General features: G+C 43.7%; 1 protein-coding gene across 1 annotated transcript; it reads right to left on the reverse strand.

The window, feature by feature from the left end:
- Positions 1 to 1,176: 1,176 nt before the first annotated feature.
- LOC134331910 (stereocilin) lies at positions 1,177 to 22,685 on the reverse strand. The gene is made up of 30 exons (XM_063013447.1): positions 22,602 to 22,685; positions 22,047 to 22,098; positions 20,111 to 21,241; positions 19,751 to 19,775; positions 18,805 to 19,306; positions 17,727 to 18,599; positions 17,580 to 17,642; positions 16,428 to 16,553; positions 15,203 to 15,369; positions 14,929 to 15,115; positions 14,724 to 14,836; positions 13,569 to 13,701; positions 12,927 to 13,109; positions 12,208 to 12,249; positions 11,957 to 12,133; positions 11,006 to 11,155; positions 10,605 to 10,663; positions 9,673 to 9,796; positions 8,394 to 8,476; positions 8,122 to 8,257; positions 7,528 to 7,724; positions 6,608 to 6,698; positions 6,069 to 6,228; positions 5,817 to 5,986; positions 5,467 to 5,622; positions 3,045 to 3,187; positions 2,814 to 2,962; positions 1,908 to 2,005; positions 1,662 to 1,809; positions 1,177 to 1,347 (listed from the first exon to the last, which is right to left on the reverse strand). The coding sequence occupies exons 1-30, from the start codon at positions 22,683 to 22,685 to the stop codon at positions 1,259 to 1,261; spliced, it is 5,811 nt and encodes a 1,936-aa protein (XP_062869517.1). The 3' UTR covers positions 1,177 to 1,258.
- Positions 22,686 to 22,740: the final 55 nt, after the last annotated feature.

Raw genomic sequence — 22,740 nt, forward strand, 5'->3', positions numbered from 1 at the left:
TGGTAAAAATGTAAGGCCATGCAAACTTACTGAAGGAATCAAGTTTGGTAAAGATTCGAATCATCAAGGTAAATCGAACTAAACGACTTACTGCAGTAATCAGGTTGGGTAAAGATTCGAATCATTAAGGTGACTTGAACTAAACGACTCGAATCACTTAAAGGAATCACTTGATTATCAACAAAGTGCAAGTCGCTAATTATTAAAACAATCAAAACGTTTTTCGACATGTAATGTCCCTAGTTTTAAAAAGACTTAAATATACTTATATAACTTCGTGTATGAGGCCATATTATATATTTGTTTAACATTTAGAAGGATTAAAATTTAACTCACACCATTTGGTTCGGTTAAAGGTAAAGCTGCAAAGTCACAAACCAAGACCAAATTCCACAATGTTCCACTATCTGCAGTCAAACAAACACCTGATTCAATCACACACAAGGAAGAGGGGAATAATTACTGTGTTCTGGCTAAATCCTGAATTATCCTGGTGTAATCAACCTAGTGCACTACATAGGGTGTAAAAGCCAGGAGCAATTTGGGATGCAGCCCGAGAGAGAGAGAGAGAGAGAGAGAGAGAGCGAGAGAGAGTCTGCAAATACAACCTACCTTATACTGTATATTACTAAGTGATGGTTGTGATATTTACCCTTACCCTTCACAAACACAAGATGCATGGTAGCAATACACCCAGAACAGGGTGGCAATTCATAACAAGGCAGCACACACACACTTACTCACTCACCTATACACTTATATACACTTAGGGGCAATTAAGAGTAGCCAGTCCACCTTATGCATGTTTTTGTGAAGTAGAAGGAAACAAACCACTGGAAATAAACCCTCATAGAGACAGTGATCACAGGTAAGAACACATAAACACATCAAGGTCCCTAGGACTGTATGGGACCTGTTTTACCAGCTGTGCCACTGTGCCACCCACTACTCCTAATTATTGTTATTATTATTGTCATTGTTGTTGATGGTGGTCTTATGTCTGTAAACAGGAAAAGGATTATTTTGGCATAATATCAGTTTTTTAACATAATTTCATTTATATAGCTTATGCCGCTCCCTTGGACAGGTGGCACCATCCACTTTGGTACCACTAGAAGACCTGCACTCACAGACTTCTTTTAGCATCAAAACAAATAAGGCAAACCTTTTAGAAGCTTGGGTTTTGATTAAAAAAGTTTGTTCTTTATTAATAATTACAGCAAATAAATATGAAAGAAGCATGAAGTCATTTTGGTGTTTATAATGAATGCAAGAGAAAACAGAGTAAAAACAGTGTGCATGCTGTTAGGTGGTCAGCAAGCCAAACCGCGGGAGCCTGGTTCCTGCCTGTAAAGATAAAGATAAGACTTCTAATGAGTAACACAGTAAAATGATATTAAATATTAAAACAACTGCATTTTAAAACTGTTTGGCATGAATATCAATCCTTAGACTACCAAACACTGGCCATTTCACTTCATATCCTTTATTACTCTCAAAAACCTTTAACAGTTCTACTTTAAATGACCCCTGAACACATTTCAATCATTTATGAATTTTCTACAGTGCTGTAAAAAAACTATATTAATGGAATGACCACCAGCTTATGGTCAGACTTCCACAGATGTTCTACTGTAGGCCATACAGTGTATCTGACTGACCTCTGTGTTCGAGCATCATGTCTCCCTCATACTGTGCCATGCTTAGTGCCTGTTTCTGCCTGCTGTCCAGCTTTTTCCACTGCTCCTCAGTCACTGCCCACGCCTGTTCAGAGTTCAACCAGGAGAACTGAGAGACGCTGAACACCACCTGAAAGAAGTACAGACAGATATATTCACTTGGTTTCAGGCTGAAAATCATTAAACAATAATGAGATAATGCTGTTTATTGAGGTTGAAAATTCTTACAGCCATTTTATTTGGGTGCATCAGAGATATTGCGGATGGGGTCAGTCCTTCCATCTGTTCCTTCACCAGAGAAGATAACACCATGTCGTCCAGACCGGCTGAGAAGAAATGAAGTTTGTCTCAGACAAAAAACAGGCACTATAGCTTTAAGTACACTATTCTGTCCATATTACAGTGGAATTAAAGACTATTCTGTGACTCTTTGGGACTTAGTACTAACTTAAGTACTAAAAACAATAATAAAAAGTTTGTTCAGTTCTTTTATATAAATTCTAGTCAAATGTATTGTCTCATAGCAACTTTACAGCATCCAGAACCAACATGACCAAAAAAGGAAAGTTTTATATACCTTTTCTAAAACTTGACCACTTGACCTGATTTTTTTTATCAAGCTGCTTTTTGTGTGGTGGAATAATGCTGATCGGGGTGTGGCGCTCCATACACAAAGCTGATCTGCATATGAACTCGCGTCGTGCAGGTGAAAAGATGCAGTCAGTACTGGGCATGTTGCAAAGCTCCTCAGTCAGCAGTGGAGGGTTGTATTGGTACAAAGGAAGTGTAACGCAATCAGGGTAATTGGATACGACTAGATTAGGGAGAAAATTGGGAAAAAAATGTGTGGCAACATTGTGGAAAAATTCATTACATTAAAATATTATCTGAACATCCAAAAATTCTGGTTACAGGATTTTTTGCCTGATCCTCACCTTCAATGACCAGATTTATTTGGGAGGGAGTTATGCCCAAAACATGGCTATAGCATTGTTTTCTAAATCAAAAGATGTTTGAACAGGTAACAGGTAAGTATTGTGAAATAAATGTAAACTGTTGATTGGGCGATGCAGTGCAAGTTACTTCTGATCACACACCAGTTCCACGGTTATACGATGAAAATGAACCCTGTACCCGCCAGATTCCCGATCTCAGTGAAGATCTCTGCACTCCAGCTACTGACGGGACCAAAGCCAGAAGTGCTGGAGAGTCGAGCGGTCAGAGCCTGGATCTGCTGCTCGGAGCAGGGCAGGTCCATCTCCCTCAGGAAGAATGCAGACACACTAACACACACCACACCAACATTATATGGTTAAATGATACGGTTAAATAACATGAAACCTGAAGCTAAATTCCTCATCTAACCTCAGGTTAAACGGGTCTAGCCGAGAGATTTCAGAGGGACTGAAGCCACAAAGCAGATGTCCAAGAGAAACCAGTTCCATGACTCCAAGGTCTTCAGGCTTCTGCTTGTGCTGTCGGAGGAATCCCTGTAAAGCTGCTCTCATCTGGAAATACCACAACAGCTGCTGAATTGATGAAGGCTTTTCACAAATATGGCAGCAATTACAGCACAACAGAAAACGGAGATGTATTTAACCACAATGAGCATGTTTGAAGGAAAGAATTTAGGCATTTACATTGCAGACAAAGGATGGCATGACAAAGATTACCTTAAAATTCCTAAACCTGGGTGCAGCTGGCATTTAAACACAACATAAGTCAAAAGTGGTTTTGGAATGGCTAAATCAGGCCCAAATGATAAAGACCTGACCCCAACCCTATTCAAACTACCTACACTGTACTGAAAAGTCAAGTCTGGTTAAACCTCTCTAATTCTGCCATGTAAGATGGTCCGAGATCCAACCAGAATTGTGCCAAAAGCTTGTTGATGGTGATTAAAAGCGGTGCAAACACTGCATGGTCAAAAGTGTTTGGACACCTAACCACAAGCTTATCGGTCATCGCATTCCCAAAACAAATGGTATTAAAATACCCACATACACACACACCCCATACAACCCAGTCTGTACTTTATTCACTTGATATCCACCACACCTGTATACATACTATGTAAATTCATATCTTATACAATACCTGTACATATGGACTATATAATAATTATTTCAAATCTTATATATTTATATTTCTCATTCCCATTTCAAATTTTGTACATCTGCACATAAATACCATCTTAGCAATACCTGTATATATCGAACAGATGGTGCTAGTTTTATGTAAGTTAATGTGTATATTGTTTTGTATTTAGTGTGTATCATAACTATGAGGGACTATGCACCTAAGATTTTCACTCACATTTCACTTGTGTCAATGTGAGGTGACAATAAAGTGATTTGATTTGAATAGAGTGACCTCTGTGTGATCTTTTTAGCTACAACAACAGCCGCTCTTCTGAGTGTCTGTGGGAATTTGTACACATTCTGTCACAAATTACAGCATTTGTATGGCCGGGCACTGATGTTGGCCAAGAAAGCCTCAACTGACGTTCCAGTTCATTCCAAAGCAGATCAGCGGGGTCGAGCTTTTCTTTATGTCTTTATAGAGCTTGCTTTGTGCACCGGACAGGAAAGGGCCTTTCGTAAAATATTATATTATAAAATATATGATTGATTTAATACACGTTAGCAATTGTTGTGTCTGGAACACATGAAGTTTGAAGAGGTGTCAGTACTTTTGTAAATATAGTGTAGGTAGGTAGGTAGGTAGGTAGGTAGGTAGGATAGATAGATAGATAGATAGATAGATAGATAGATAGATAGATAGATAGATAGATAGATAGATAGATAGATAGATAGATGGATAGATGGATGGATGGATGGATGGATGGATGGATGGATGGATGGATGGATGGATGGGTAGGTGGGTGGGTGGGTGGATGGATGAGTGGGTAGGTGGGTGGGTGGGTGGGTGGGTGGATGGATGAGTGGGTGGGTGGATGGATGGATGGATGGATAGATAGGTAGATAAATACATAGACAGACAGACATATACTATCCTTTACATATCTCAGCCTGTAACCTATATTGTATGTTCTAAACCCATACACTAATTATATTCCCATTCAGATGTTACACTAAAGTGCACTTTGCCGTTTTGCAGCTTCCATCAGTGAATTTATAATAAGATGCCAGTCTATAGATGCACTTTGTAGATATTTCACTACTGATTGTAGCTTATCTGTTGCTGTGCATGCTTTGTCCTTCCACTTTATCTTGTCCATTAGTGAAAACAGATCACCACAGGAACTTTAAGCAGATGTTGAGTAATGACAATGACAGGAAGTGTGTGTGTGTGGTGCTGGAACGAGTGTATTAAGTACTGGGGTGTTTACTGTAAACAGTACACTGTTCCAGCACTGCTGAATTCATATTTTTGGCTTGCTTATTATCGACCCAGCAGTGGCACAGAGGAACATAACATCTCCTGCAGCGTTACAGCGCTGCAGAGCCTAATGCATTCATAAACTACTCATCTGTGACACATCTGGTAAACGGTGGTACCATCATGACTCCATGGTGGGCCTGTTTAATTAATGGATGTGAAAAGCAATAAATGGGCTGAACTCCATAGAAATAACCACAAATTACACCTAAATGTTAGATGTACCCACTAATGTTATGTACACATACGTGATGCGTGTCCTGTTTCTCCCAAAATAGAAGCATTCCCCGGACAGCACAGCAGCGAGACCTTTTCTACACGGAGCCTGACACCTCATTACCTCTCACACATCCAGAGCATAGGTGAACAGTGTCAAAAAACTTACTTTTCTTGGGTTCCAGTGCCTAAAGCTGCCAAGATGAGCCACCACAGCCAGGTCAGAGAGGTTCAGAGCCTGCAGCTCCCTCTCACTCATCTCGGTGATGATACAGCCCAGCTCCAGCACCTGCTCTGACCTGAGAGTCCTCACAGGCTTATACACCTATAAAACACATCACCTGTTAGCTGCTTCTACACAACTCATTAAAACATATTTTAGGTCAGTGTTCATCACACAGTGTCCTAAAACTTTTCAAAAGAGGCACTTTGGACACAGAGGGTAAAGAAAGAGTGATTCAGGTGCCACAGTAAAATATTCTATATTATATATATGCATGGAAATTATGTTGAACTGACCTGTCTGAGTTCTGCCCACAGTGCCCAGCGCTGTTCTGCATCTAAAGAACCGTCCTGACCCAGGAACTCGACACACTCCACCAGCTCTTTTCTCTTCATCCGGTTCAGCTGGTACCAGCGCCAGGCTGCAGGAAACGTCCCTCTGATATCTGCACAGCTTGGGATTGGTTCTGACAGAAATGGATTTACATTGTGATTAGGTCTTGTGAGTGGTGACGGATGAGGCAGACTGGAGTAGTAAACATGTCTCACCTCTTCTCATCCACTTACGGCCTCTGATGATCTTGTGAATGAAGCTGTAGATCTTGTCTCTTAGTCCTTTGGGGTCGGCACACGCTTCACCCACGGCGGTTTCTTCCCAGTGCCGCTGAGCCTGCAGGACCTGCTCGATCGTGTCTGAACCTATATCATCCTAACAGAAACAAAATGTTTAACATAATATCAGATCACAGACACACAGACCTGTTGCTAATGGGCAGTTGATTGGGTCATACAGAAAACTTCAATGAGTTTTAGTGTGTTGTTGTCATAGGACGCCACTGTTTTAACACGTGTTTGACACATTTCTGCCCTGCTAGAGCTGCCCTGGTCATATAAGAGCTGTTGTTATGTAGTGGAACATCTACTAGCAACAACAACTCAGCCGTGAAAACACACAAGCCTACGGTCAGTTTATGGTCAGGTGTCCAAATACTTTTGATCATATAGCATAGATAGATGGACAGATGGATTAATTAATAAAGCCCAAACAGGAATGTTTTCATGTTGACTTTTTTGGCTTTTTTTCTTACCAGTGGTAGAGATTGAATCAGTTGGGGTGACAAGGTGAACACCAGCCGACCGACATGCTCAACGTCTCCTGCGGTCCACGACTTCGGCTGTCTGTGACCGACAAAAATGTGCAGAAGGTCCAAAACAGGTCAGTTCTGTTATTAAATAGAAAGGATAACTTGGACCCCCAGAGGAAAAAAACACTAGTAAGGCATATTAACCCTACACAATGTCTTTTGACTTGGTACTATGAAACATTAGCAATTTATTTGTATTTATAAGCATAATCAAAGATACATTTAAATAAATGGATACGGAATAAAGCACTGTATTAGAAACATACATGGATTCACATATGTTTGGTTTTGTCTTCACTGCCCATAATCAGCCCATCTATAATGTCCAGTTAGACTACAGTGGTCCAATAAGCAAAATATAATAATAATTGAATAAACAAATTTTAACAGGCCTATCTATCTATCTATTTCCTTGGCTGCTCCCGTTAGGGGTCGCCCGCGGATCGTGATCCGCATTATTGATTTGGCACAGTTTTTACGCCGGATGCCCTTCCTAAAACAACCGTCTCTATTTATCTGGGCTTGGGACCGGCACTACAATGCACTGGGTTATGCTAATTTTAACAGGCCTATAAACATAAAAAAACTTGTACATGAATGCCCTCTTGTGGAGGCTTTGTTATATCTTGTACACCACAGTGGGACCAGATTTTACAGCGCAGAAAAGACAGAGTAAGATGCATTGTTTGTGTTGCCTGGGTCACATAAAAATCCTGGACAAAACGCAGGTCGCTTGCAAAAAAAGCTCGAAAAACCTGCAATAAAGGACTTGATAACCAGCAAACAATGCTAGCAGTTGGTGGCTAATAATAGTAATGCTAAATAGCCAGCAAACATCCTAATGTTAATGTTAATGTTCTCACCCTAACATGCTCCTCTCTGTAAGCAGTATAGCCACTTCCTTAAAGGAATCCGGGGGCATGCAGTACTGCCTCAGATCCTCCAGACGCAGCTTCAGCGCTTCTCTGTCCACCTGAGACAAAACGTCTCTGTCCAGGAAGAAGACGAGAGGACCCAGCAGGTCCATGGAGGCCCCGGAGATTCTGTCCTCAGAAATGCCCTGGTAGCAAAGTTGGAAAAGACAATGTTTCATTTGATCATCAGCAAAGTGCCTTCAACAAAATTCCAAATAAAGAATAGAAATGTGTAACTCAGGTACGTTTATCTGTTTGACAATTTATAGGAACAATAAATGTTAAATGTCTCATTAAGATGTTGGGCTACCACGAATCACAGCTTCACTGAGCCTACAAATCTCTGAAATTCTACTTGAAGGATGAAACACCATTTTTTCATTAGATCTTCCATTAGTTGATGTTTTTGGTGCCTTTTCGTCAATTTCCTTCCAATCTATGTCCAACAAACTCATGATCAGCTCATAAGCTGATCAAACAATAAGCTCAGTAATTTCAAATGAATGTCCACACTCCACCATTAAGCAGAATGATTTTTCTTACGAGCACGCTGACGGCTCTCTCAGCCAAGGTCGTCTGTTTGTGCCGGGGAAGCTGCAGGAAATCAATGAAGTGTCTCTGTAAGTGGTTCAGGATGGCCATCAGCGAGGAGTTGGACAATTTCTCAATCATCGTCGCACTGTGAGACACATCAGAGAGTAAATCAGAGGCAAAATAGAGCACGAATCTCTGAAAAAGAAAGAAAGAAAGAAAGAAAGAAAGAAAGAAAGAAAGAAAGAAAGAAAGAAAGAAAGAAAGAAAGAAAGAAATCTTACGGTAACTGGGCGATAAATGAGGGGGCGAGACCGTCCAGATTCAGATCTGGACTTTTCCTCAGCTCGTCCACAACACATTTCCTCTGTTGAGACATAATTGATTGTGTTAACCATTTATTTACAGCGTGTGGTTACAGTTTGTATTGATATACTGTATAAACGCGTCCAATTGCCCGATTGCGTCATGCTTCCTCTCCACCAATGCCTATCCCCGCTCTGATTGAGGAGAACAAAGCTAACCCACACCCCTCCGACACGTGGGCAGCAAGCTGTATGCATCTTATCACCTACACTTTGACGAGTGCAGTGCAGCTCAGCGTTGTGTACAGAGAGACACACCCTGACAGCACTCTTTTCTCATCTCTGTGCAGGCACCATCAATCAGCCAGCAGAGGTCGCAATTGCATTAGTTATGAGAGAGACCCCATCCGGCTTAATCCCACCCCTATCTGAACAACAGGCCAGTCGTTGTTCATGTGGCCGCTCAGCCTTAGCCGGCAGGCAGAACTGAAACTCGATACGATGTACTCGAAATCCCAGCTCTGGTTCCAGCGTGTGTTTTTACCGCTGCGCCACCTCAGCGGCCGTTACAGTTTGTATTTAACCAATTAATTTTATATATATAATTTTATATACAATATATGTGGACACCCTTTCTAATTATTCAGTTTACGTGTAACAATGAGCAACACTCATTGCTAACAAACACATCTTCATGTTTATGGGAAGTAAGGATTGAACCCAGGTCCTTAGCACTGATGTTGCTCTGCAGCACCCACTCTAGCAGCTGCACCACTATGCTACCCAGCATACTGAATATTTGTTATTCAAACCTTCAGCAAATGCTGTTAGGGTGGCAAAGGGTGACGTAGTGGGTGCCGCTGTTGCCTCACAGCAGGAGGGACATGGGTTCAACTCACCAGCCAGACAGCCAGTATCATTTATGTGTGAAGTTTGCATGTTCTCCATGTGTCTGTGTGGGTTTCATCCAGGTGGTCTGGTTTCCTCCAACAGTCCAAACACAGCTACTGTCTCGAAGTACTGAAAGTGTTTGTATGTGTGTGTGTGTGTGTGTGTGTGTGTGTGTGTTCTGTGATAGACTGGTCACCTGTCCAGGTTTTTCCCTCCTTTTCATCCAATGAATCAGAACCACTGTGGCCCTGACCAGGTGGTAAGACAGACAATGAATAAATGAATGAATGCCATTAGATGTGGCAGTGCAGTGGACTACGCTGAATGAATTGCAGGAATGTGTCTGAAGCTTATATCACATTCTCACCAGTGCCGGCCTTAATCCTCCCGGCAGCTCCGTAAGAAACCGCAACAGTTCGGAGAAGTCGGACTCGTTGGCCCAAAACTGCAGGTGCTTACAGTCCATCCCACCTGCAATGTGGCCTAAATGTCTGTAAAGGAAGAAACAGCAGTAAATGTTTATCTGCTTTAATATGTGTAATGAAACACAGACAGGTCACACCAGAGGTGAGCAGTAATGTGCTTTTTACTCTATTATAAGTGAAGAACAGTCGTGCTTGCTTGTTTTCCAAGAACCCCTAAATACACCGATCAGCCATAACATTAAAACCACCTCCTTGTTTCTACACTCACTGTCCATTTTATCAGCTCCACTTACCATATAGAAGCACTTTGTAGTTCTACAATTACTGACTGTAGTTTATCTATTTCTCTACATAATTTTTTAACCTGCTTTCTCCCTGTTCTTCAATGGTCAGGACCCCCACAGGAGGTGGTGGTGTGTTAGTGTGTGTTGTGCTGGTATGAGTGGATCAGACACAGCAGCGCTGCTGGAGTTTTTAAACACCTCACTGTGGGAGGAAACCGGAGCTCCCGGAGGAAACCCACGCAGACACGGGGAGAACATGCAAACTCCGCACAGAAAGGACTCGGACCGTCCCACCTGAGGATCGAACCCAGGACCTTCTTGCTGTGAGGTGACAGTGCTACCCACCGAGCCACCATGCCGCCCTAGGGTAAATACAGTTAGAGTAAATTAAATAGGGTGGAATAAAATAACAGTATTGACTATATAATGCCAATAACTATTATACAGCAGTAAACAAGCTAAAATACTTGCATTCACTGACTGGATTATTATCATTACCCACCTCTGGGTCTCACAGAGTTCTAAAATTTAATAAATTGTAATTAAATGATAATAAAACTAAACACACAATACTAAGCAATAACACTTACAGTAACGTCTCTCCGCTGATGTTGTCGCTTTGCTGAATCGTTCTGAACAGCAGCTGCGCCTGTTGAATGAAAAATTTGAGAAGCTGGATGGGAATCAAGACGTGAACATGATAGCCTATTGACTGAGTGAAAATCACTTTAATGTAGACATTACTAATTTATAATCTTTTGTGCGAGCCATTGTAACACAGCGAGGCCAATTTGCTTGATAGCAGCAGAGCGGCGCGTCGTATTAATTTACTGAAAAGCTCATCAGTAGCGCCGTCAACGAGCCGCAACAAATAAATTCAGCGTAAGCGTTGGCTTACCAGCGGGAGTCGTGTTGGATGTAAGGAAATGAGATTAGAATCATTCTGAAATGACTGGGGTGGGGCGGGTAGAAGGATTAAATAAGACGTTACCTGTTGAGGGGACCACGGCAGGTTTCTGTACTGAGATATATGATCAAGGATCGTCGGCGCATCGAGCTCAGTGGAAAGTTTCTTCAGGGACACGATGGGTAAAAAGCAGCGCAGGTAGTGCGTAAGGTTCGCTGATGAGCGCTTCAGAGCCTATAAACCAACACAGCACACAAAAAGAATGATATATTACAGATTTATGCACATAGATTTGGAACAGGATGTCCACCAAGCTCACCAAGCTCAAGGTTAGGTGTCCACCTGTGGTCCACCTTTGCCCACGGTGCATATATCTCTCCAGATAATCGTTTCACATGTGTAATTCAGCACCCACTTTACAAGCTGCACCACTGTGCTGCTCGTTATCTATTATGTATAGACATTTAAATTGGATACAAACTTGAACTGTACCAAAAGGAAGCAGAGTTGGAGTCCTCAGAAGGGAGGTGACCAAATAATTTTACCCCAGCTGAACGTGGATTGGAAGAGAATCAAATTACGTGAGCTGTGCTGTGCACTTTATTCCTGCATAGATTACTTATAAGATATCAAGTAGCAACGTACATACAGTTTACAAATAGAAATAGTGCCTAAAAGGTAGTTATGTGATAGTAATATGACTGTACAGCCTCATAACTGGACACATACTGGACATGACATTAAATGATGGACTAAATCTGTCTTAAGTGTCTTAAGTTACATGTTTTACTATTATTAAATGCTGTTGATGGACATTATACATTATACAACATTATACAAAACGCAGAATTTGATCTGCATACAAAGCAACCAATCCACCCACTGTGTTATTTTGGTCCAAAAAGGGCTATGAGAAGTTTTGGTAGGTGTGAGGAATCTGTGGAACATGTGGAGAACCTTCCAAATTTCCACCGATCAGCCATAACACCAGCACACATAACAGATCAGCCTTGCATGAATGAGCAGTTGTTTTACCTCTCGTAGTGCACCGTGTACCATGACCCGATGGGCAGGCTGCAGGTCTCTCAGCATGGAGCTCCAGCACTGGCAGTCAGACGCCCCTTCTGAACCGGGTACAATCAGGTTCCTCAGAAAGGCCGGAGACAAACCCCGAAATAACGGCTTCAGTCTGCATAACGTGTTGGCGCTGATCTAAACAGGAGAGCAGAGTGAATGCAGGGCGACCTGCTCCCGGTACATCCCAGTTCTGTAAAATACACACTTACATTTGGGATTTCCTGGGATATTTTTCTTAAAATCTGGAACGCCTGTAAAAAAGATACAACCAGAATTACAATAGTTGATGCATAATGATGTTATTGAGTCATGAAAGGAGATTTTGCAGGATTTCATACATCATTACATTTAAAGTTTGGATAAAAGACAGTCCAGTCCAGCTACTACTACATACAAACCCAACATATATACCAAAATTATGCATCTATAGGGGTGTCCTTACTGTTTTGACACATTATTCATTTATGTAGTATGATGCACTATGTAGACAAAGTATTGGGACACCCCGTCTAATTCTTAAATTTATGAGTTTCAGCAACAGTTGCTAACGTGTAATAAATCAGTTATATAAAGCAAATGATATGCCTCCAAGTTTGCAGCAACAGTTTAGGGAAGGCCCTGTCCCTGCCTTGTTCTAGCCTGACTGTTCCTGCCACTCAACAGCTCTGAAATAAACTGGAACATCATTTCAAAGCTGGAGGCTTTCTTCACCAACATCAGTGCCCAGCCATACACATGCTGTAGTCCCTTGTCTAAATAGGCACAAATCCCCACAGACAACCTTCAAGGTGTGGTGAGAAGCCCTCTCAGAAGAGCGGCTGTTGTTCTAGCTAAAAAGATCTCCTAAAATCCCAGCAACTCCTACCAATTAAAACAGAATAAAATCTGTTATCACGTTGTGTTTGTAAACGTGACCGTCTGAATTTACCTGTGCAGGTGAGAACGTGGGAATCCCAGGCACAGACAAGAGTTCCAACACCTCACCCGAATGAAGTGGCTGCAGGAACGAGGCACCGAGCTGGGGTAGAACACCACGGATAGAGCTCAGAGTCGGTGAAGATAACAGGCTGGCATTCAGAGGTTTCAGGGCCAGAGCCAGCCAATGAGAGAGCTGCAAATAATACAACAATCGGTCACGCGGGGTCAAACCCACAGTAACAAACAACAGTGTATGTAAAGTGTATGTAAACTTTTGACCTGTGCTGTAGTTCCAATAAATACAGGCTATGTGCAAACCAGAATGTTTAACAAATCATGGGATGCATTAAGATTACTGCTGGGTGGTGCAGTGGTGTTTTAAGCTAGCCCACGACTGCTGAGAACCGGGTTTGAATCTCAGTGGTGCTATCAGTCAGTCAGCCATTGTGTCTGAGAAAGGATGGCCGAAGCCCTGCGATGGAGTTGCACACTGTACAGGGTATTATAGCCTTGTGCCCAGTGTTTCACGGTGGAAGTGGACCTGCCGTGACCAGGATAGGATTTTTCTGAGATGAATATTGTTGGATGCGTTATCTTTGTAGCTATAAAGGAAAACATGAGAACATGTGACTAACGGTCAAGAAATACTTACTCTGCCATTTCCACTGACATGTCCATCCGAAACACACTCGGCAACCTGCTGCCACAGAACCGGTGAGACGGGGGACACGGACAGGACGTGATGTAGCTCCTCTGAATTCAGGTAGCATATTAGGAAGCCTAATCTGCAGCACAAAAACACTTCAGCTCTCTGTCAGTCAACTTATATACACTACAAGGCTCAGAAGTATTCGGACACCTGACCATGAGCTTGTTGGAGAGACATCTATGTAACCTCTTCAGCTACAACAACACATAACAACACAAGACACAATCATGGCTGGGCCCTGATGTTGGTCAAGAAAGCCTAAGATGATGTTTATTTGTGGATAAAAGCTGCAGTCATGGTCTTGTCATGGTCAGGGACATGATGGGTCTTTCACTGGGCAAGGGCAGAATACGCCCTACATAAGTCTCAAACACATACTCAGGGCATTTAGTATTTGGACACCTGACCATAAGCTTGTTGGAGAGACATCTATGTGACCGTTTCAGCTGTAACAACACAAGACTTTGAAGTTTATCTGTGGGGATTTGTGCACATTCAGTCAAACCATGACAGCATTTGTTTTACTGGGGATTGATTGGTCAAGAAAGCCTCGTTGATGTTCCAGTTCATTCCAGAGCTGGTCAGTGGGGCTGAGGTCAGGGCTCTGTGCAGGACACTGGAGTTTTTTTAATCTGAGCTTTTCTTTATGTCTAGGGACGGCACGGTGGCTCGGTGGGAAGCACTGTCGCCTCACAGCGATCAGGTACTGGGTTTGATTCCCACATGGAGCGGCCCGGATCCTTTCTGTGTGAAGTCTGAATGTTCTCCCCGTGTCTGTGTGGGTTTCCTCCAGAAGCTCCGGTTTCCTCCCACAGTCCAAAGATGTGCAAGTGAGGTGAACTAGAGATACAAAATTGAACCAAAGTGTGTAAAACGTGACGTTAAAATAAATAATAAATAAATAAATCATGTCTTTATAGAGCTTGCTTTATAAAGACAGTCACTAAGCTGGAACAAAACAGGAAAGGGCATGGCCTTCCCTAAACTGTTGGTGCAATTTGGAAGCATTTCCTTTACATAACTGTTAATAAAAATCAAACAAATAAAAGGGGTGTCCCAATGCTTTTGTCCATGCAGTGTGTGTTTGAAACAGTTTACCTCATGATTGTGTCGTTCGTCAGATTCTTCTTGCTGTACACGGTGCGAATCACATGACGCCCCCTGACGACATCCAGGCTGCTGTTTGCCAGCATTTCCAGCAGGGGGCTGAGCTGTCGCGGACACACGGAGATGAACTTTAACTTTTATTATTTAAAGCTTTTTTTTTGCACGATCCTGAGCATGTTTACGTTCGCTTACCTACCTGCTGGGACGTCAGCTGCTGGAAGTGACTGACGGGAAGGTGCGGGAGGAGAGGAAGAATGGAGGTGAGGAAGTACGGCGGCCACGACGGGACGTCTCCCACCACGTTCGACTGCAGGAGGCGTTTCACAAACGCTTGTTTCTGAGGAGATTTCATCTGGGAGCTGTGGTCGCGTATAGCCGTCAGCCTGAAACAGCGCGGAAGGAGTCAGACAGCCGGGAATGATGGGAATAATCGGGAGTGTTATGGTTTGCTTAGCGTATTCCAAACTCACACGCTGTCGTTGACCATCAGCGACGCAGGGAAGTTCATGATATCTGATACAGACATGTATGGGATGAACTGTGAGAGGTCCACGAAGAGTTCTGGAGTAACGCGTGGGAATTTGTGGATGAAGGCGGCGGTCATGGTCTCCATCGCTTCTTTTTCCTTCGGCGAAGCCTTTTGTGAGAACAAAACCAAAAACAATATGGTCACAGTTTAACAGATCATCATCGTTAATTCTAGGTATCATCATCATAGGCAGTTGTAGCCTAACGGTTAAAGTACTGGACTAGCAATCAAAAGGTCGCTGGTTCAAGCCCCACTACTGTCAGGTTGCCAATGTTGGGCCCTTGACCAAGGCCCTTAATCCTTAATAATATACTCTCACAGCTTGTTAGCGACATTTGGATAAAAGCGTATGCTGAGAGTGTAAATTTTTTATTAATTCTCTGTCTGTTTTATGCTAGTCAGGGTCATAGTGCGTCTTTCCCTGGACAGAGGCAGGATACACCCTACACAACTTCTAGTAGCTCCAACTGGTCTGATTACAATTCTTTGGACTTGTGGGAGGAAACCGGAGCTCCCGGAGGAAACCCAAGCTACACAGAGACAGAGAAACTCCACACAGATAGGACCCTGACAGCACCCAGGTGGCGCAGCGGGATATTCCACTAGCACACCAGCGACGAGATTCTGAACTCCTCGGCGTTGCTTTGTGGCATCTGGTGGGCATAAGTAGCAGTGCCTGCAGCGGATACTAATTGGCCACCGTATCTGCTAAAGCGGGTCAACCGGACTATGTGTGGGTGGGATCTTCATCAGCTGTGTAAGGACCCTGATTGGTGGAAGAGACGCCTGTGCTCTCTTTGGATGCTCTCCTTGGATGCAATCGGGTATGTCTCAGCAGCAGAAGACAAACTGACTGTGCTAAATTGGGAGGAAAATGGGGAGAAAATGCATTAAAAAAGGATCCTGGTTGCCCAGCTGGGTAATCAAACCCAGGCCCTTTTTGCTGTGAGGCGATAGCGCTACCCACTGCACCCCCATGCCTCCCACAACCATAGATTTATAGACATATTAAATTCCTAGACGGCACATAACGGTTGTAATATCCGGTATACTATATAATCAATTCCTTCTTTTACTAAGCTGAGGTAAAATGTGTTGATTTTATGTGTTTAAGGTTTAAAAATGGGCTGTTTCATTGTAAATGTCACTTTCATGGTAGGTCTTACCTGTATTGTCTCGACTTGTAATTGATCCCAGCGATGGTGGACGTGAGACAGAAACCTTTTCACTGCGTCTTTTTCTGCCGACAGGACGAGGGTGCGAATTCTCTCTCTAGGCATCTGGAGGTATTCCTGAATCAGACGCAACAGGGACACAGATAATCTTAGAGTATAAAAATATTAGTGTAAACACGTGTGTTTAAGACATCTACAAGTAAACAAAACGTTTAGCGTCCTTTATATTTCAGTTACGGGTGTAATAATGTCTGTGTGAAGTTTCCAGTGAACACAATGACATAAACTTGAAGTCTGGGATGGACTGACAACCTGTTGGGCGTTTCCTACCTTTCACCCAGTGAATTTGACCCACTGCAACCCTGACCAGGATAAAGCGGTGGTAAAACAGACAAGAAATGATTGAATGAATTTGACTTAGTCCATTCTTCCAGCTTCCCAGACATCAACTTCAGGAACTAACTGTTCTCTTATTTATACATACACAGATCAGCCATAACATTAAAACCACCTCCTTGTTTCTACACTCACTCTCAGCAAACTCCAGCAGCGCTGCTGTGTCTGATCCACTTATACCAGCACAACACACACTAACACACCACCACCATGTCAGTGTCACTGCAGTGCTGAGAATGATCCACCACCTAAATAATACCTGCTCTGTGGTGGTCCTGTGGGGGTCCTGACCATTAAAGAACAGCATGAAAGGGGGCTAACAAAACATGCAGAGAAACAGATGGACTACAGTCAGTAATTGTAGAACTACAAAGTGCTTCTATATGGTAAGTGGAGCTGATAAAATGGACAGTTAGTGTAGAATTAAGGAGGTGGTTTTAATGTTATGGCTGATCGGTGTATATAGTGACCCTATATAACTGATCAGATAATGCTGGATGGTAAAGCGTTCTCAGCACTCCAGTGACACTATAATGCCACTGACAAGGTAGTGTGTCGTTCCATTATGAGTCTATCAGGTGTAGGAGTGTTGTTGGGATTTGTAAATACTGTTTAAACTGACTGGCCTCTTTCTGATTTGTTGGCTTTATATTTTTGGTTGGAGCACTATTATCATCCAAGCATTGACAATGACGTGTATAAAACTTCCAACCACACTGCTGCACCTCATGTTTAATTCATAAATACCTGTAATAAAAATCTGAGTGCAGATGAGTTGTCCTCTTTCTGAATCAGATCCCACAAAACAGGCTGAAAATACACAACAAACTATGTCAGTAAAGGAAAAGGCTCATTAAAAAGATGAATAAAGGTATAAAATAACCTCGTACTTACACTAAAACAGCTAAGAAGGTCCTCCTTAAGAGACGGATTCTTCTCCTGTCTGAGAAACACACCGACCGTCTGCAGAACGCTAACGGATGCGTTGGACCTGAGATTTGTCCAGAACGACGCATTGTTTAAAAGCCTGGTGAGAAGGATAGCTTGTCCGAGACCCTGCCGGACCTCCTGTTCGCCCTCGTCGAGGCCTGCCGAGAGCCCCACGACGAAGTCCAGCACTTGCAGCACGTAGCTCACGGTGGCCAGCCAGCCGATCCGTTCATCCACGACACCCTCACAGTGGCTCAGATTATACAGGGTTTCCTGCAGGATGGACACGGGGTTAACACAGAGCTGGTAGGTATCAAAGTCATACGGAGCCGGTAGCATATCAAAGAGCTGCTGGAGGACACACTTGGCGTCCTGCTTTGGCACCGAGTCCGAGCCGCAGAAGTCTGATAGTAGATGTTGCTTAGGAAGAAGCTTGAGGTACAGGCTGACGTTACTGCAAAGATAATCCCTCAGACCTTCAGTGTCTCGACAGAACTCGAGGATCGTTGTGTTAGTGAAATGTTCTTCTGTCCAGTCTGGAAAACTGCACATCGTTTCTTTGGAGTCATGGTGCAGAACTTTGGAGCAATATTCTGCTGCCCAGCCATCGTGGGCTAAAGGTGAAGATGCATTGCCACACAGGGCAGAGATCAGAGCGGAATCGTTGGGCAGGAAACACCTCCTGAAATCCTCGGCACTTAAGGATCTGGTGCTGAGCATTGCTAAGCAGTCCTCTGTGGAACTTCCAGAACTTCCAGGAACGTCGCTGGATAGCTGTAGGCACAGGTCATTGATGGTTGATTGGTTGAAGTAATGGTAATCCTTGGTCGCAGCTGCCTGAAAAACATAAGAGATAAGATAATATAATATAATATAAGATAAGATAAGATAAGATAAGATAAGATAAGATAAGATAAGATAAGATAAGATAATCCTTTATTAGTCCCACAGTGGGGAAATTCACATCAGTGTATAATATACATTTCAACCAACCAAGGTGCTTTATTAAGGCTTTATTAAGACTCTGAATGTTTTATCCTACCTGATAAGCTTGCTGAAGCCAAAAGGAAGAGTTGGCGCACACTGTATTGTTGAAATCTTGTGCGAAGAACTCGCTGCAGATGTGCACCCAGAGGAAATCTTCCTCCGCAGCAGAGAGGTACCACGCTGCGTTCGAACAGCTGACTTGCAAATCTGGGACTCCATGGCCGACCTCGGGGTCCAGCGTGGCGTCACCCCCATCGAAAAGGTTACAGTACAGGAAAACGGTGAAGTTGGATACGCCGGTGAGGCCGGGTATAGAGGCGTTGCACGCAGCCTCCAGGATCTCGGCCGACGCGGAGAGCTCTGAGTCTGTTTGATTAGGGTATGTCGGCTGCTGTTGAAGACGTCTGGATGTTTTTAAAGATCTCGGCTGTCTTAAAGGATCTGAATTGTTTCCTTTTTCTGAAGACGGACATGACATCAATGAGGGTCTGATTGGTAAACCGTGTGAGGTAAAACCCATTTCTTGGGCGTCCCATGTCACATTATGTCTAATGCCCCTGTGTGGAACACAGGAAAAGTGTGACACTGAGAATTTTTAATTATGCTCTGTATTACAAAAAATAGAAATTCATTCATTCATTTTCTTAACCGCTTATCCAATCAGGGTCGGGGGCGGGTGCTGGAGCCTATCCCAACTTTTTTTAATGGGCGCACGGCACACAGTAACACCCTGGACGGGGCGCCAGTCCATCGCAGGGCAGACACAAACACATACACACACCCATTCACCTATAGGGCAATTCAGTGTCCCGACTGCATGTTTTTGGACTGTGGGAGGAATCCCACGCAGACACGGGGAGAACATGCAAACTCCGCACAGAAAGGACAAACACCGCCCCGTCTGGGGATCAAACCCAGGACCTTCTTGCTGTGAGGCGACAGTGCTACCCACCGAGCCACCGTGCCGCCCCAAAAAGAGAACTTAGAAAAACAAATCTTACCACAATATGAGCTGCCTCAGATCACCTGTGGGATTAAAGGAAGAGGAAACCAGGATTAGCTCCTGTGTTAATACAAATCACTGATAATTGCAGTGGGTTGTTCATGAACTGAGCAAACAGAAAGGAAGCTTTACAATCAGGTTCAGTGTAATATCATAGCCGGGCACATAACACCGGGCGTGTACGGTTACAGGTTCAACAAAAGGGTGGTTAGATTATCCAGACCAAATGATTCAGTATCAATGATCTTCTTGATGATTAACACGACTATTCTGATTTCGGGAGAGCGGGTACACACTGCAATACCTTCACAGGAACATTCAACAATTTGGAGATAAAAAACAGACAAAGGTAACTTGCCTACAGAGCATCTTCCTTGCTGACTGGACTGTGGTTCCTCAGCCATGCCTCCTAAATCATCCAGCAATGCCATGGTCACACGTGAAACCTTACTTCTCAGGTTGCCGTACACCGTGCTGCCCACTCGGCGCAACAATCCCCGTCTCAAGCCATCGAGACCCTGGATGAGGGCGGGATTACGTTCGGCAAAATGTGCCGCCCTTTCCCCGGGATTCGACTTGGACAAAGCCTGCATTAGCAGTGTTTTCATAGAGGTAATGCTCTCACCAACGGATGATGCAATGTTCATGTGACCGCTCTCCTCACGTAACGCCTCAGGTGGGACACTAAACGGCTTCAAGCGCCCAGAAAGTGAGCCCTCCCTGTGATCGCTCGCGACGCTTCCCGGGTGCAGATTCACCACCGGTTTCCAGTTTCTCGTCTCCAGAAAGGTCAGGAGTTGCTGCAGCCAGGTCAGATTAAAATCACAATCATTTTGGCCCTTCAGAATGCAGATGAATCCCTGCAGACCTGCACTGGCTTGGCTGTAGGTCCCACTGACCAGCGCTTGTAGAGCAGTGTCCAGCAAAGCGCTGATGGTCTTCCAGTTTTGTGACACAAATGTCAGAAGAGGTCTCTGAGGTTGCTGCTCGATAACTGTAAGGACGCTCTGGACAAGCCCGAGTAGTCCATCCCAGTGTGGACTGCCTCTCAAAGACAGGAAGAGCTCCTGTAGCCTAAAACTCGGTCTAGGAGGAACACGGCTCGCCCATGGCCCATGTGGATTCCTTCCATCGGACTGAATGAAAGAATGCAACAAGTTCTCCCAAAAGTGCTCGTCGCTGAAAGCCTGATCGTCGTCCAGTTCAGCGCTCATCTCCTGAAGGTACATGGAGATGTTGTACAGAAATCCGGACAGTCTGTTTCTGTCGAGCGGCTGGTTTAGAGAGGGCAGGCCGATCGCCTTTCTAGGCAAGATTCCCAGAGACTTAAGACCACCGACGATGCTACTCAGGACGGAATGAATTTGTCGATCCTGCCTTTTCTCAGGGTTTTGCTGCTGATCTCGGCGTGGATACCAGCCTCCACCCTTCCGCCATATTTCTACTAATTCTTTTAGAACGGTTTCTCTCTGGTCCTCTTTTTCATTTCCTAGAGTAAAAAAATTAAGATGTCAAGCCTATAAGTTACACTCAGTTTACATTTACATTACAGTGTAAATGCTATTCAGGACAGCACGCTTCCACAGTTGGTAGTGCTGTCGCCTCACAGTAAGAAGGACCTGGGTTCAATTTCCCATCCAAGGTCCTTTCTTTTTTTTCCTATTTTATTTCTGCATTTTCTCCTATTTTCTCCCAAATTTACCTAATCAGTTTGTCTTCCGCTGCTGGTGGATCCCTGATTGCAGTCGAGGTAGGTATATTGCTGCTCACACCTCCTCCGACTCGTGTGCAGCCCTTAGCGGAACCCTTTTTCACCCATGCACTCTGCACAGGTGCCTCTCTATCTGCTAATCAGGGTCCTTACACAGCATCTGAAGACCCTGCCCACAAAGTCCGGTCATCCCTCCCTAGCAGAAATGTGTCTGCTGCAGGCACTGCCAATCATGCTTGCTAGATGGCACCACTCCAAGGTCCTTTCTGTGTGGAGTTTGCATGTGCTTTTGTGTCTGAGAGGGTTTCCTCCGGGTGCTCCGGTTTTCTCCCGTAAGTCGAAAGACATGCTGCCAGGTCAATGAAACCTACTAAAATTTGCATTAAGTGTGAGTGTGTGTTTGTGCCCTGTGATGGACTGGTGACCAATCAGAATTCAAGACATTACACATATAGCTTACCTTTAGAAAGGATTATTTCCCCCAGTAAGACCATTAACCACATTATAATCCCAAACTTTCCCATTCTGAGTGTCGTTTGCCAGTTTTTTCAAGCCAGCTGGTAGTAAGTCTCTTCGCCTCCACCTTCGGGTTCCTTTAGAAGCTGGTTGAGACTCTCCGGGAGTAAAATATCAGACTGCGGAGTGGATATGAAATGTTAATGACTGCCTACGGTCTCTTGATCACATTTACACAAAGAAAACTAGACTAAGATACATTCCTGTTAACCAAGACTCATTCTCTACAGGGTTTAAAAGTCATCCTTAAGATCCAAGATTACATTACAGAGATGTACCATTTAGGTTACCACCCCAAAACGTCAATGTTAAATGTTAGTACCCTGGTTTAGCACCCTCAGATGTTCTTAGGCACAACATTTATCAAATGTAGGTCCATTTAAACCATTTCAAGTTCACTTTCATCAAACAAGCACTTTTATTTAGAGTTGCTGTCAATTCTGAGCAGAATTTGCAGACATTATGGCAAATCTTTTACAATTGTAACTAAATACAACCTGAGCAATTAAGGGTAGGGGCCTTGCCCAGGGGCCAAGCAGTGGCAGCTTGGTGGTGGTGGGGTTTGAATCTGGCAATCTTCTGATTACTGATCCAGCACCTAGACCGCTGAACGACAGCTGACCACGTAATATGATTTTGTGAGCTTGGGCACAAAGTTCAGAGTCACATTCATCTGATTAGTAACGCCTGAGATGAAGATGCCCATGATGACCTATAGTGCCAAATCTGACCCCTTCCTTAGGCTTTCCGGGGCAACACAC

The sequence above is a fragment of the Trichomycterus rosablanca genome, chromosome 17 (assembly GCF_030014385.1).
Source record: "Trichomycterus rosablanca isolate fTriRos1 chromosome 17, fTriRos1.hap1, whole genome shotgun sequence".
Taxonomy (NCBI): domain Eukaryota; kingdom Metazoa; phylum Chordata; class Actinopteri; order Siluriformes; family Trichomycteridae; genus Trichomycterus; species Trichomycterus rosablanca.